Source organism: Pelobates fuscus, chromosome 11 (assembly GCF_036172605.1).
Source record: "Pelobates fuscus isolate aPelFus1 chromosome 11, aPelFus1.pri, whole genome shotgun sequence".
Taxonomy (NCBI): domain Eukaryota; kingdom Metazoa; phylum Chordata; class Amphibia; order Anura; family Pelobatidae; genus Pelobates; species Pelobates fuscus.
Genome location: NC_086327.1, coordinates 93,335,432 through 93,348,813, shown reverse-complemented (window position 1 = coordinate 93,348,813; position 13,382 = coordinate 93,335,432). Strand labels below are relative to the sequence as shown.

Here is a 13,382-nt window from a genome sequence, read left to right as displayed (position 1 = left end):
ACAGAAGAAATCATATCTGCACATAACAATGTGGTGACAGCATATGACAACATGGAAGCCAAAATAAATTCCATCTTCACTAAACTAGCTGACCATGAAGATAGAGACAGACGGAACAATGTACGCATACGTGGCATACCGGATGGTGTAGGCCCTAATGACTTGGGTGAATATGTACAACGACTTTTCCATCTGTTAGCACCGGAGCTCCCAATCACCGCATTGCTACTGGATAGAATACACAGACTACCCCGGCCCAAGCATCTTCCGCAGTCCGCCCCAAGGGATACCATCATGCGGATGCACTACTACTCCACCAAAGAAACTATAATGGCGGCTGCCAGAAAAAATCCCGCCCTGCCGGAAGAATATAATAAAATCCAGATCTTTACAGATCTTTCTGCACATACACTAAGTGCAAGAAGAAGCTTTGCCCAGATAACCAGCGCATTACGAGCAGCATCTATACCCTATAAATGGGGCTTCCCAGCACGCCTTATCATCAGGAGAAACGGCGTCGAGAGACACATCACGGATCCAGAAGATGGGAAACGCGCCCTGGCGGAGTGGAACATACCGATTGCTGAAGTTGAGAAAAACAACCCTTCACCACCAACTGTGAGCACGGCTACCGCTGCAGCAACATCACCGTTGAAAATACCACATGCATGGGAATCACAAGCAAAGATCAAATGACTCTCTCCGAAACTGCTTTACGGGACTTTGTATAACACCGATGCCGGCACTCCACCACGACAAGAGGGTGAATAGTACCGGTAACCAGTACCTTGACAAATGTTAAATGTTTACTTTTTTTTCTTCTTGCTTTCCTACGTCTTTATGTCTGTACCTGCTTCGACCTGCTCTTTATGTATTTAAATGATGGGATACACACTGTTATATGTAAAACATTGAGCTGGGATCGATCTGGGTGCACCTACCAATGCTACACGACACTGTAACGAACTCTTCCCCTACACCTATGGGTTTCTGCTGCTATGCAATGTCCCCACAGACCGCAAGAAGCAAACCTTAATTGACATGGAATGCTTGCTTAACAATAGGGGGCCTAACACAAACTTAGACTTGACCGAGCTTAATAATCCTGCCTCCTACATGCAGCAGCAACCCACTCTAATAAACACACTGCCACCGGATACCTACTCATGTTACAAACTATTCCATGCGAACATAACGCTCTAATCTGCAAAGTTCTTATCATTTTCACACGCAAACTGGTGCGCCTTTGCAACTTAGGCTACGTTGTACTCTCCCATAAAACAATAAGGTTCCGAATTTATGCTAACGATTCTTTATGTGTTTCAAATATATAAAAATATAAAATATTGACATTTGAAAATGTTTTTTTCTAAATCTTAAATTATTTTAAAGTTTAGAACCATGTAAGGAGGAACTCTTTAACTTTAAAGCTATGTGAGTTACAGCCAGTGAAAGTCTGGCTAGGGCTGCATAAACACGGTGATTTAACTCCACAAATACAAAGAATTGAGCATTGAGACTTCATTGGCATGACCTATGCACCCAAACCACCTAATTAAGCTAAAGTTGTTTTGGTGATTAGAGTTTTTCTTTAATCAAGCTTTAAATATCTTTCAATCATTTGCACATTACACATTATTGCATCAATATTGAGGTCAGTTTGGAAGTTTATGATCATTCATCCATCCATCATATTCATCCATCTCAGTTTCAAAAGGGGCAATGTTTATGCAGTGGAGGAAAAATAAAATATCATTTATTGGCAACTAATTCTAAAGGGAAAAAAAAAAATCTCCTGGAAGCCCCAACATGTAAGCATGCTAAATGTTCATGTATTTAGGGCACAGCCTTAGAGAGTCCATTGTTTGCAACTCGAGGAAAGCAGTAGGGTTGTCTACATCAATTTTAGTAATGCAATTAAAGCTACAGCAAATAAATTCTTCCAGTTTCAACAGAAATTAGAAGTAGAATATTGTAAAGCACAACTGCGTGTCCTTGAAAAGCCAGCCGACCTATTTTCCTACATGTTTTTACAGAATCTAGTGTTTGCATTCAGCAAATGAGTCAAGGTAGGAACATGCAAATGATAAAAGATTATGAGTTCGACTGTGTTAAATTTTACACTTTATATTTTCTAAATGTGGCTTCTTATTTAACAGTTTCAAACAACTGATGTTACCACGCTGCCACCTAGTGGGAGAAAGTGGCATACATTGTTTACATTCACAGGCCGGGAAATACACCATTGCTCAAGTCCTTTCAGTTTTTTTATACGGTTCCACTCAATAGGTTAATAGGTTGGTGTTCAAACTAAAAGAAATTGGTCTAGATGAAAATTCTTGTTCTTGGGTAGAACATTGGCTTAAGGATAGAGTATAGAGAGTTGTCATTAAAGGTAAATTATCAAGCAGGACAAAAGTGGAACGTGGTGTCCCTCAGGGTTCTTCTCTAGGACCGCTTCTATTTAACATATTTATTGATGATTTTGAAATAAGCATTGCAAGTCATGTTTCAGTGTTTGCAGATGAAAAAAACTCTGTAAAGTAATAATATCTGAGCAGGATATTGCTTTGCTGCAGAGGGGTTTACATAGATTAGGGGACTGGGCACTCAAATGGCAGATAACATTTAATGTAGAAAAATGCAAAGTTATGCATTTCAGTGTAAAGAATGCACAAGCAACGTATACCCTTAATGTTAGTGAATAAGGGATAACAATACACAAGAAGGATATGGGAATTATTATAGACAACACTAGGCAACAATGTGCAATGTCAATCAGCAGTGGCTAAGGACAGTAAGGTTTTGTCATGTATAAATAGGGGCATTAATTCTTGGGATTAAAATATAATTTTGCCTCTTTATAAATCACTGGCACGGCACCTTGAATATGCTGCACAATTTTGGGCACCTGTTCTAAAGAAAGATATTATAGCACTAGAAAAAGTGCAGAGACGGGATACAAAATTAATAAAAGGAATGGAACATTTTAATTATGAAGAAAGGTTAACAAATTAAAACCTCTTTAGCTCTTTAAATTAAAACAGGCGCCTCAGAGGGGATATGATAACATTATACAAATATATCCGGGCCACTACAAACCTTTGTGTGGAAATCTATTCACAAACAGGAACATACATAGGACACAAGGTCACACATTTAGACTGGTAGAAAAGAGATTTAGTTTAAGACAAAGGAAGTGTTTTTTTTTTTATTGTAAGAACAATAAGGATGTGGAATTCTCTGCCTGAAGATGTGGTTTTATCAGAACCTGTACAGAAGTTTAAACAGCAACTAGATGCATACTTGGAAAAAAAATAATATTCAATGATATAATTATTAAATTGTTGGGTAATAGCTTCTGGATCCAAGCATAAATCTGACTGCCAATCTGGGGTGAAGAAGGAATTTTGTTTCTAGTTTGTTGCAAAATTGGAAGTGCAACAAATTGTTTTGTGTTTTTTTTTGTTTCTTTTGGATCAAGAGCAAAAAACAGATGTGAGAAAGGCTGAACTTGATGTACACGTCTCGTTTCAGCCTATGTAACTATGTAGCTGCCACATTCTATCGATTCATATCAACTTTTATCCATGGTGTTTTTTTCAATGAATGTAAATGATGAGTTGTTGGTAGCCTGTGCATTCAAGGTGGACAATTATTTGCAACAGGGATTTTAGTAATTACGTGCATGCTCAACAAATCCATAAAACTGGGTTAGGCAAACTTCAGCATTCCAGATATTGTGTTTCCCAGCACTTTGGAAAACTTAGTCCACAGCATCTGGGGTGCAGAAGGATGCCTAGCCCGGCCCTGGAATCAGAGACAGGGATTGGCTCAGATTCTTAGCAAAGCAACTTTCTGTCTCTGAGAAACAAGTGGATCAGTTCCCGAGCAAAATTCACAATATAGGGACACACGTAGATAAATATCTTTCATTTTTAGTTTTACATTTGTTTTTAAAATGCATTCTATATAATGCAATAAAAAACAGTTATCAACTCTAGCCTGGAGAATCTCTTTAACATAAGCTGTGAAACCTAGAATAATTCGATACTACCTGAATTCTTTTTCACTCTTTCCTCTGAGGTCCCGCACAAGCCAGTGAGAATTAAAGGCATCTTGTGGTGGCATCCCCCATCTCATGATTGCATTTAAGAAGGCTTTGCGTTGACGAGCATTAAATCCAAGAACCTTAAAAATAAAAACAAGCAGCATTTTTCGAAAATAGTGTGAAGGGGGCTTTCTTTCCTTTTCAAATTGACTACCAGTCTAATTCCTACATCACACAACATTGCCATGGTTGCAGGTAATATTTCAAGGGTTTGCCCAGTTGACATGTCATATAAATCAGTAAATAGATATATAGATATTAACCACTTTACTACCAAGCACATTTTGAGTGGACATTTTTCAGCATAGCTTGCATATAAACATATCATAACATAGTTTGTGCATAGACTGCTTTGCAGACCAACATACAATTTAAAAGTATGTAAATTTATAAAATAAATTATATTTCACAAATTTACTCAGCCTTTAGAAAAATCTTTCGGAAATGAAAAACTTTAGACAGTATACTGTTTCTTTTAACTTGTAATATTTTACACAGGGTCTAAATTGTTAGTATAAAAACAAAAATGCAATGTTCTCATGTAGATGTGACAAATTAAATAAAATAAATGGTCAAGTAGCTTGCTAATAAGTATTTGTAAGGACCCTGAAGATATTATTAGAAGTACAGCTAACTAAATGCCAACAAAATGTAGAAATAATGTCTGCGTATGAGCATAATTGATCCATAAAGTAAATCATATTTCTAAATATAAAAGGTATTGTAAAAAAACTTTGATAGCAATCTTTATCAATCTCTGAAATGCAAATTTAAATTTTACAAAATAGTAGTCTATTCAGTAGCAATGATTTGACCCATTGAAACTTCCTTTACTGTTTGGGAGAAGGGGGTGAGCTTACATTTTAAGCAACTTTACAGGCATTATATCCATGACTGGTGGCTTCTGCCAAATAAATTAGTTAGTCTACAGACTGGTTATTAGGCTTGGAGATTCATTTTGTTACAAACTGCAATTAATCCACATTTGTGCCATTCGGGTGATAATATGAATTCCAGACTCACAAGCCAAAAGACTGCAAATGCCAATGGTTTTGAATCATGATTCAATATTCTGCTTGCGCCATAAAATTAGATGACTGATGGGAAAAGGATGATTGATGGAGAGGGAAATGCCAGTAAAGTTTGATTTTATTCACTGATCAAGTAAGAAATGACCAATAGAAACACAAAAGGAGCAGAAATAAAAAAATAAAAAAGTAAATGTAGATATATAGGTTATATATTTAAATTGTATTATATAAATATAGATTTCTTTTTACTGTTTCTTTTTTCAAACTGGCTATTTTTTTCTTACTTTAATTGTGGCCAAAATAGCAGGAAAATGTAAAATATACACATAATATTAGCAAAATTCAGATGAACTGAACCACCACATGGCCAAAATTCAGCTGTCCTGAAATGTTTGTTTATTTATCAAACATCTCAATGACAAGCCTCTGATTGCTTATCTCCCTGTGAAGAGACTCAAAGTCTCTTTGGAGAAAAAAGAGGAGGGCTTACAAAGGCTACTGTCATAAGAACTACAGCGTTTGCAATCTCTTTTACACTATCCTCCCAATGAACACATGCATAAAAATATGCATGCATTTTTACATTGGGGGTATATCTACTAAACTGTAAGGTTTTTTTGGTGTGTGTTTTTTTATAGTGTGGAGTGGTCTTTTAATGGGACACTTCACAGCCCAAATACAAAATAAATAAATACTGTTTAGTAGATATACCCAAAGGAAATCCTGCATGCATTTAACTACGCATCTTTTTCATTGGCAGGTATATCTAAAAACAGCTTGTGATTCTCTTCTGGTCTGATACCATTGCAAGCTCTCCCTTCCTTCCCCAGTCCAGACTTTCTGTGGTTGTCCAATCATAGAGTTCTTAATGCAGCCCAATGAAAAAGCCTTTGCAGCTGCTCCGGGCAATTGCTGCCTCTTGAGTTTAGCTCCACCGAACTAACCAAACCAAGAAGTAACATTACTTGTTGTCTGCTTGAATGCCAGAGGGGTGGGGGGTAATCATATTGATTTATTTTTTTCCCATTTTTTCTCAGTTGTTCCATCACTGTCTGCATTCCTGTCCTCTCTGTCAATTGTCTTCATACATAAAGCTTTTCCACAAGCTATGGTGCTATAAGGGATCAGGAGTGTTCCTTTAATGGTGATGGTACTCATTTGATTAGCCTCTAATGAAGAAGGATGAAGCATTACTGAAATCTAAGCTGCTATTCTGAGATTCTGTATCAGGAGCTCAAATTAAGGAGTTCTCTCATCGGCATGAAACATAATGTATTAACATCAAGTGAATTGTACAAAGAAAGGCTGGTGGGGAGAAGGTCATTTGGGCTCATGAAGGCAACTGCACAATGTGGAATCAAGGGATGAATTTGTGAAATTCCAAAACTTTGTGATGGAGTTTTCAGTATTTGATGGAAAACACATTGTGATGATAACTGTACCTCAATATTTCCTCCAACTCTGGCCAGAAGAGGTGGTAGAGGTTTGTCTCTGTCACTCTTTAGCTGTCTTCTAGACTGCCTTCGTCCTCCTAGAAAAACACATTGAAGTAGAATATTTAATTACATGTTGGAATTAGTGAAAAAAATGATCAAGATATAACTTTTAAATAATTATTTCCTTTAATGATTATGAAAAGAAACATGAATTTGAAAAGCTATAACATTCTGAGTGTAGGTTGACCTTTCGGCACGCATCTTGTCACTTCAAATAGGAAAGCAGTTTTCACTACAATTTTAGAGGCAAACTAAATATAGCTTTCACAACTACTGAAAAACATAAATTTAATTTTTTAATGAAGTGACTCTATAATAAGAATAACCAGCTCATAATACGTAAATGCTTTGCAGCAAATTTTGACACACAACCACAACTTGAATTCTCAAATTATTTTATTTAAACCATTTTTTTTAAATCATGAGGCTTTATATATTCCTCACTGGTACTTTATGACCATGGTGAAAGAAATTTGTCTCAGGCCAAGTCTAGAACTATTTCTAGTCTATGTTTGCATATGCATATAGCCCACTATGTAAAAGGAAGTCTTCACTATGTTTATAGAAGTTAGTACGTCATATGCACTGCAAATCTGTACTTGTAATATGTCAACTGATCTGGCAGTTATGAAGATCCCTATCCTAGGTGAACAATATAAGCTCTGACACCTGGTTTTAATCCTCTACCTCCCCTGTTAGTACAGGTATCATTACACCTGCTGAGAAAACACTTCTACCTACTGATTTAAAAATCAAGGACAGGGATGTGATGGCTGTGAACTAGTCGCAAAGCATGGTGTCCTCACTGTCTTGGAAGTAGCTCTTCTTAACCACAATAATCAAAAAGTACAATGGGTGTAGCATGTGTTTGAAGGTAATACTTTGCATATAATACTCTGTGACATTTAATGTTGTACAATTTCACACTGCTTAATATCGGCACAGTGAAGGAAGTGTACGTCTATATGTGGTTAAATGTGTATAGAGTCAGAGTGTACAAACAGATCCTCACTCAGTCTGCATATTGTAGTTTGACTAAGGCTAGTGAAGCCAAAACGTTGGGTGTTTGTGGTGTCTGTTGATCACAGTGACTAGGTAAAGTACTCTTTATCCAGCAGTCTTATTCTTTTTTTTCATTTCATTTTGTTTATATATAAACATACATATAAATTCTTAATGCCCGGTGCAGGTCTGGCAAAATCATGTAGATATAGTAGAAAGGACCGCACTCCAAGGTCTTTGTGATAGTTTTCAAATAAAATGTAACTTTTATTTAATCCATATAAAAGTCACCGTTTCAGCCCCCATATGGAGCTTTCATCAGGACAAGAAATGAAATGAAAGCTCCGTGTGGGGGCTGAAATGTTGACTTTGATATGGATTAGATAAAAGTGAAATTTTATTTGAAAACTATCACAAAGACCTTGAAGTGCTGTCCTTTCTACTATATCTACATGATTTTGCCAGACCTGCACCGGGCATTAAGAATTTAACCAGGAGTGCAAGCCCTTGTTACATTTTCTATATCTATCTATCTATATATTATATTTATTTTGTATATGAATTTTGCATTTCTTTATTAATTATTGTGTACATAGATAAACTAAACTCCTATATTTCCTACTGTTATCTGTACATAGTTTGGTATGTATATATATGATTTGGGAGTGTTTATTTTTTATTTTTCAACCTTTAGCAGCCTACTCATTAGAATATGCATGCTGTATGTTAGTGGATGCCCCTACTTATACTAAGTATTGCATATTGAAGTTTACCATATAAAGATTAAGTTTTGTACAGCAATTTCATAGTGATCAGGCTGTGTAAAACTGTATAATATTTTATAAAACACATTTTAGAATTCAAAGGTGGGGATGTAACATTTCGATATGTGATACAAAACACAAAAACAAAATGAAGGTCACATCATAAATTTGCTACATCACAGATGCTTTTGATGTACATGGCTGCATTTTTTACATATAACATCATAATGACATGGAAAATGTTAACTCCCTTAGTTTTAAACTTTCAGGCTATGCCAGCTGTGATATGCAATAAAATCTATATTATTTGGATGACTCTATGTGTAAATATCTGGTGACAGGAGACAAACATTCTCGGGGTAATGTTGCCTAATTAATTTAAAGTAATTAAAATTCTCTCCATAAATAAACTATATTATTCTAACCTTCAGGCTTTTCTTCAAAGTCTTCGTCTTCATCTTCTGAGCCAACTGAGTATTCTGATTGGTTGTCAGACAGCTCATCTTGCCATTCTAGTGCAACAGAATGAAGACATTAAGTGAAAACAATTTTGTCATCAGAAACAATATGATTTTTCTCAGTGGAGTAAGTAAAGGGAGTTGTGGTATGCTCTTGGTGACACCTGGGAGAGGTTGTTGACAAGGGGCACAAGTGATGGGTGTGGAGCCCCCCAGATACTACTGCACTCTTTTACCACACTGGGACTGGCAGGACCAGAACAGAGTATATACAGTTTGCATTGGCTGTCTCTCAGTGACATTTCAAGAATGGCAGCTGTGCCGTGTAAGTGGAGGAGGTGGGAACATAATTACATAATGTCACCTGTCTGCCAATTGACATTAGGATAGATAGGCAGACATTGATGGGACAACTGAGTAGAGACAGGGGGAAAATGGGTGAGAGGCAAGAGTGGAGGAGGAGACACAGATTGGGTGGGCTTTGGATGCTAGGAGGACCTTGAGGGGCTGCACCCTTCACATCCCTCTATCATAACCACTACAATAAGATGTAGAAGATATAGTGCTTGCCATGTCCTTTTAAATTAAAAAAAAATCTAGGGGGTTTCCAATGGTCAAATCTACACCAGGTATCAAGTAACATAGGTACACCTCTCCATCAGGTGAGAATATTTGAATTTTAGTAGCACAAAGGGTGAGAAGATTTGTACAAATGTTGCCATTAGAAATTAGGGGTTAAGTTCTGAAAATGAAGAAGTCACCATGGAAACCGATAAGTAGGGACATCCCATTGGTAATTATAAAGATTGCTCCACTTATAGAATATTGCTCCAATTTTCTATTGGAAACGCTTTTATAAATATCCTTTAATGTGTAGATAACATCGTATCACTCACTGAAGGTGAGTTTGTTTTGAAATTTGGACTTTCACTTTACCTGCAATGCACAACTGGTTTAGCATGATGTAATAATAAACCCCACACATGCCCTTTGTTCTCTTCTAGGCTTTTTAGTTTTCTTAAATATTTGTCTTGTGCAAAACAGGCAGACAATTTCGTATTGCTTGGTCTCATGATCTTACTTCAATAATCACAATGTAACAGCTAGCACCATGGATAGTACCTTGGTCCTCCTGCGATGCATCATTGTAGTTGACCTGCTTTCGTATCCTTTTCCCCTTTCCCAAGTTCCTTGCAAGGTCCTCTTGTTGTTGCTCATAATGATGTCTCAGCAACTTTTCCCAGTAATCTGGATCTACATTCTCTTCCTGCTTGATTATTTCACGTTCAACTTCCTCCTAAAAAGGACAGGTAATGTAAACAACATGTGATAGTAAAATATGGTGACAACTAGAATTAATCTTCACTATTGTTACTTACTATAAAGACAGAAAGCACTATTTTAAATTAGATGAAGAAAATGTGAAATTAAATGCTCTCTTGCTCAGAATAGTCTTCAGAGCAAATTCACAGTCATAGTATTACATCATGAAACAATCAAAACGAGCAATGGACAAACAGTTTTGTTTGATTCGTGATTCAGAGTTCTGTCTGTGGCACCAAAAAAAAAGGATGATTGATGGCTGGGGAACAGCCACTAAATGTTAATGTCACAAGTGTTTAACTCAGGGATAAAAGGGAGGAGTAAGTAAGAAATTATATTTAATAATTATATTGATATAAATAGATTTTATTTTTCGTACTGTTCCTTATTTTATTTTTTTTGGTTACTACTTCTCAATGTGAACCAAATGTCGAAAAACATGCCCATCAATGTACTGCTAAATATATACATAGTATTTCAATTATGTATATATTTTGCAGTTCATCAATTGGACCATTTTCCTGCCAATTTGGTTCAGATTTTCCCAAAATGATTTCATGTACAGAATTTGTCCAAACTGAGACACCACATGCATGAATCTCGAATTGCCCAAATAAAATTTCATTTTTTTTTTTATAAATCAATTCAGCGAATTTATATATTTTTTTTTACTGCACACAAGTCTATTTCGTGGTTTAATCTCGCCCTAGGATAAAAAGAGGTCTTTCTGCAACAGTGTGTGTAGACTCCAAACAGTAAGAAAAATAAAAAAATAAAAAGTATAAAAAGCCAAAAGTACAGATTGTTATAACAGAAATAATATAAATAATCTGGTGATAAAAACCAACGCCAGGTTGTGCTGCCTCATTCTCTTTCACCTTATTATAACGCAATAACTGCACACCAAAAGAAAAAAAAATGTTGTGGTCCCAGAGAACCAGAGACAATACACAGTCTAATAGACAATTAAAATACACGCCCATAAAATAGTGTATATTAGATACAACTAAACATAACACAGAACTAAAGGTCAGACAAGTAGAAATGAAACAGACCAAACTAGTTCAAAACCCAAACCAATAATAATCCAAAAATAAATAAGGAAAAAAATGAGGAGGGAAGAGAGAGTGGTCAGAGATTACAAGTTAAGCCAGAAAGTGCCCATCATTAAGGAACCATACATATCCTATATCCAGTGAGTTAAGTAGAACTTAAATATTCCTCCCATAGTGAACAGACCCTATAATAACAAAAAAAATCTACCTAGAATATTTGCAAAAAGTTCCTCCATAAAATATTTTTTCTCAATAAAATAGTAAAGTCTGGAACATATTGCCTCCATCTATGGACAAGGCAAACAAGGGATGTAGTACAAATTTTGGGGAGTACGAATAACATTAATGCTGGGTTGGATATTTGTATAATTAAAGGAATACCATTCAGCGGGGAAAGTCTAGATTCAGGTCTCAAGGATAGGTCCAGAAGTTGGTTCAAGAGTGTAAAACACTTTTCCAAAAAGTCACCACCTTCACACATATCCACCATGTGTTCATATGAGCCTCTACAACCGCAACCTCTAAAGCACACGTGGAGAGACCTGGGTAGATATGACTACCCCTTACTGGATCCAGGTGCTAAAATTACTTTCCATCCAGTTTCTTTAATGGTTGTGCAAATTGATAATCTGTGTCGATTTCCAAATATTTTCTTCCAAAGGATATCTTTTCATTTGAAATGGCTATAAAATGTTTTATGCCAAAGTATTTTCTTTATTGTAAAATAGTAAATTTTACTATTAGATATTAATTTTACTATTTTACAATAAAGAAAATACTTTGGCATAAAACATTTTATAGCCATTTTGATTTCTTTTTCACCGGACTATACATATACTATCTACCTGACGAGAAGCCTAAAGAATCCTTAGGTGGGGATGATACCACCCAAGCGCCTACATTGAGCAGTACAAGCCTGCTCTATATACTGTGAGTAGTATATTTATTCTCTTTTTATACCTTTTAATTACTATACAGAGAGCACTATATACTTTATTTTATCTCCCTGGGTCGAATAATACCAACTTGGACGTTGACTCTGAGCCAGATACTCGCCAATCAGTATTACGCCGCATATCCTTGAGTGGGGATTATTCCACTTCACGTGCGTTATATCAGAGCTAGGTTCTAGCTCTGAAAAGTGTGAGTAAGACTACTTTTATTTTATTTTATTTACCATTTTATTCATCTATATACTGTGCCATTGGAGTTCCTCTTGTTTTTTTCTTCACATATTACTTCACTGGATTTCAAGGACACCTTTGTGAAGACACACCCCATTTTACGCCTCTTATACACGGCATCTACCATTATGGACTTATGATAAGTGCTTTGGACTATTGCCAATTATCCATTTATATTTCATTTAATATTCAATATTAAATTGTATTATTTTATATTATTTATTATATACACTCTTATATGTTTTACTGTATATTTTAGGCGCAACCTTTTTTTGTTCTCTTTTGCACTAGTTCTAGGTGGGATAAAGTGGTATAGCGGATGGATGAGTAGTTTGGTTAGTTTTAGAGGTTTGTAGAGAAAGTATATAGTGATCATGATTTTTAGCGATATCCCATATTTTTAAGGTGGTCTCAAACAAACATAAAATGCCAAATAAAATTTGTGGGAATATCGAATAGTAGTGTACAGTAAATCAGAGAGGGCTCAGAATATTGAACCATCGATCGGTAACCTGGATGAAGTAGGGGGTCTATCTGTTTTATTAAATACGCGGTAATATGCTTTTAATGGGATAGGACGTTAGGAAAGGTGTGTGATTGGGATAAGTGGTTGTGGCTGTATTTACCTTATCCTGGGACCGACCTGGCTCCTAAGCTTGAGCCGCGTGTGGCTGGATCACTCCTGCCTCCACACGAGCCGCATGCGGAGCTCGAGTCACGAGCTCGCTCTTAAAGGGGCAGTGGGAGCCAAAAGTTGATTGAGGCTCCCATTGGCCCACGTCATTCCAGCACCCCCACACACGAACGTTTTGGGGGCACAATAGCTTGCATTTAAAAACATAAAAAAACTTTTTTGACTGTAATATAATAGCAGTCAGTTTCCTTCACACGTGTGCGTTTCAGGGCCTGCCAGGGCACAGTGTCACACCAGTGCAACTCATATCTGGTGTAACAGTAG

The 13,382-nt window shown here is 36.3% G+C and overlaps 1 protein-coding gene across 1 annotated transcript in view; it reads right to left on the bottom strand.

The window, feature by feature from the left end:
- Window positions 1–13,382, bottom strand: part of CHD5 (chromodomain helicase DNA binding protein 5) — a 224,360-nt gene that overhangs the window by 30,211 nt on the left and 180,767 nt on the right. The window contains exons 26-29 of the mRNA XM_063436199.1: window positions 9,985–10,159; window positions 8,830–8,916; window positions 6,585–6,673; window positions 4,058–4,191 (exon numbers count right to left, since the gene is read on the bottom strand). Coding sequence (XP_063292269.1) covers window positions 4,058–4,191; window positions 6,585–6,673; window positions 8,830–8,916; window positions 9,985–10,159 — 485 coding nt within the window. The remainder of the gene's footprint in view (window positions 1–4,057; window positions 4,192–6,584; window positions 6,674–8,829; window positions 8,917–9,984; window positions 10,160–13,382) is intronic.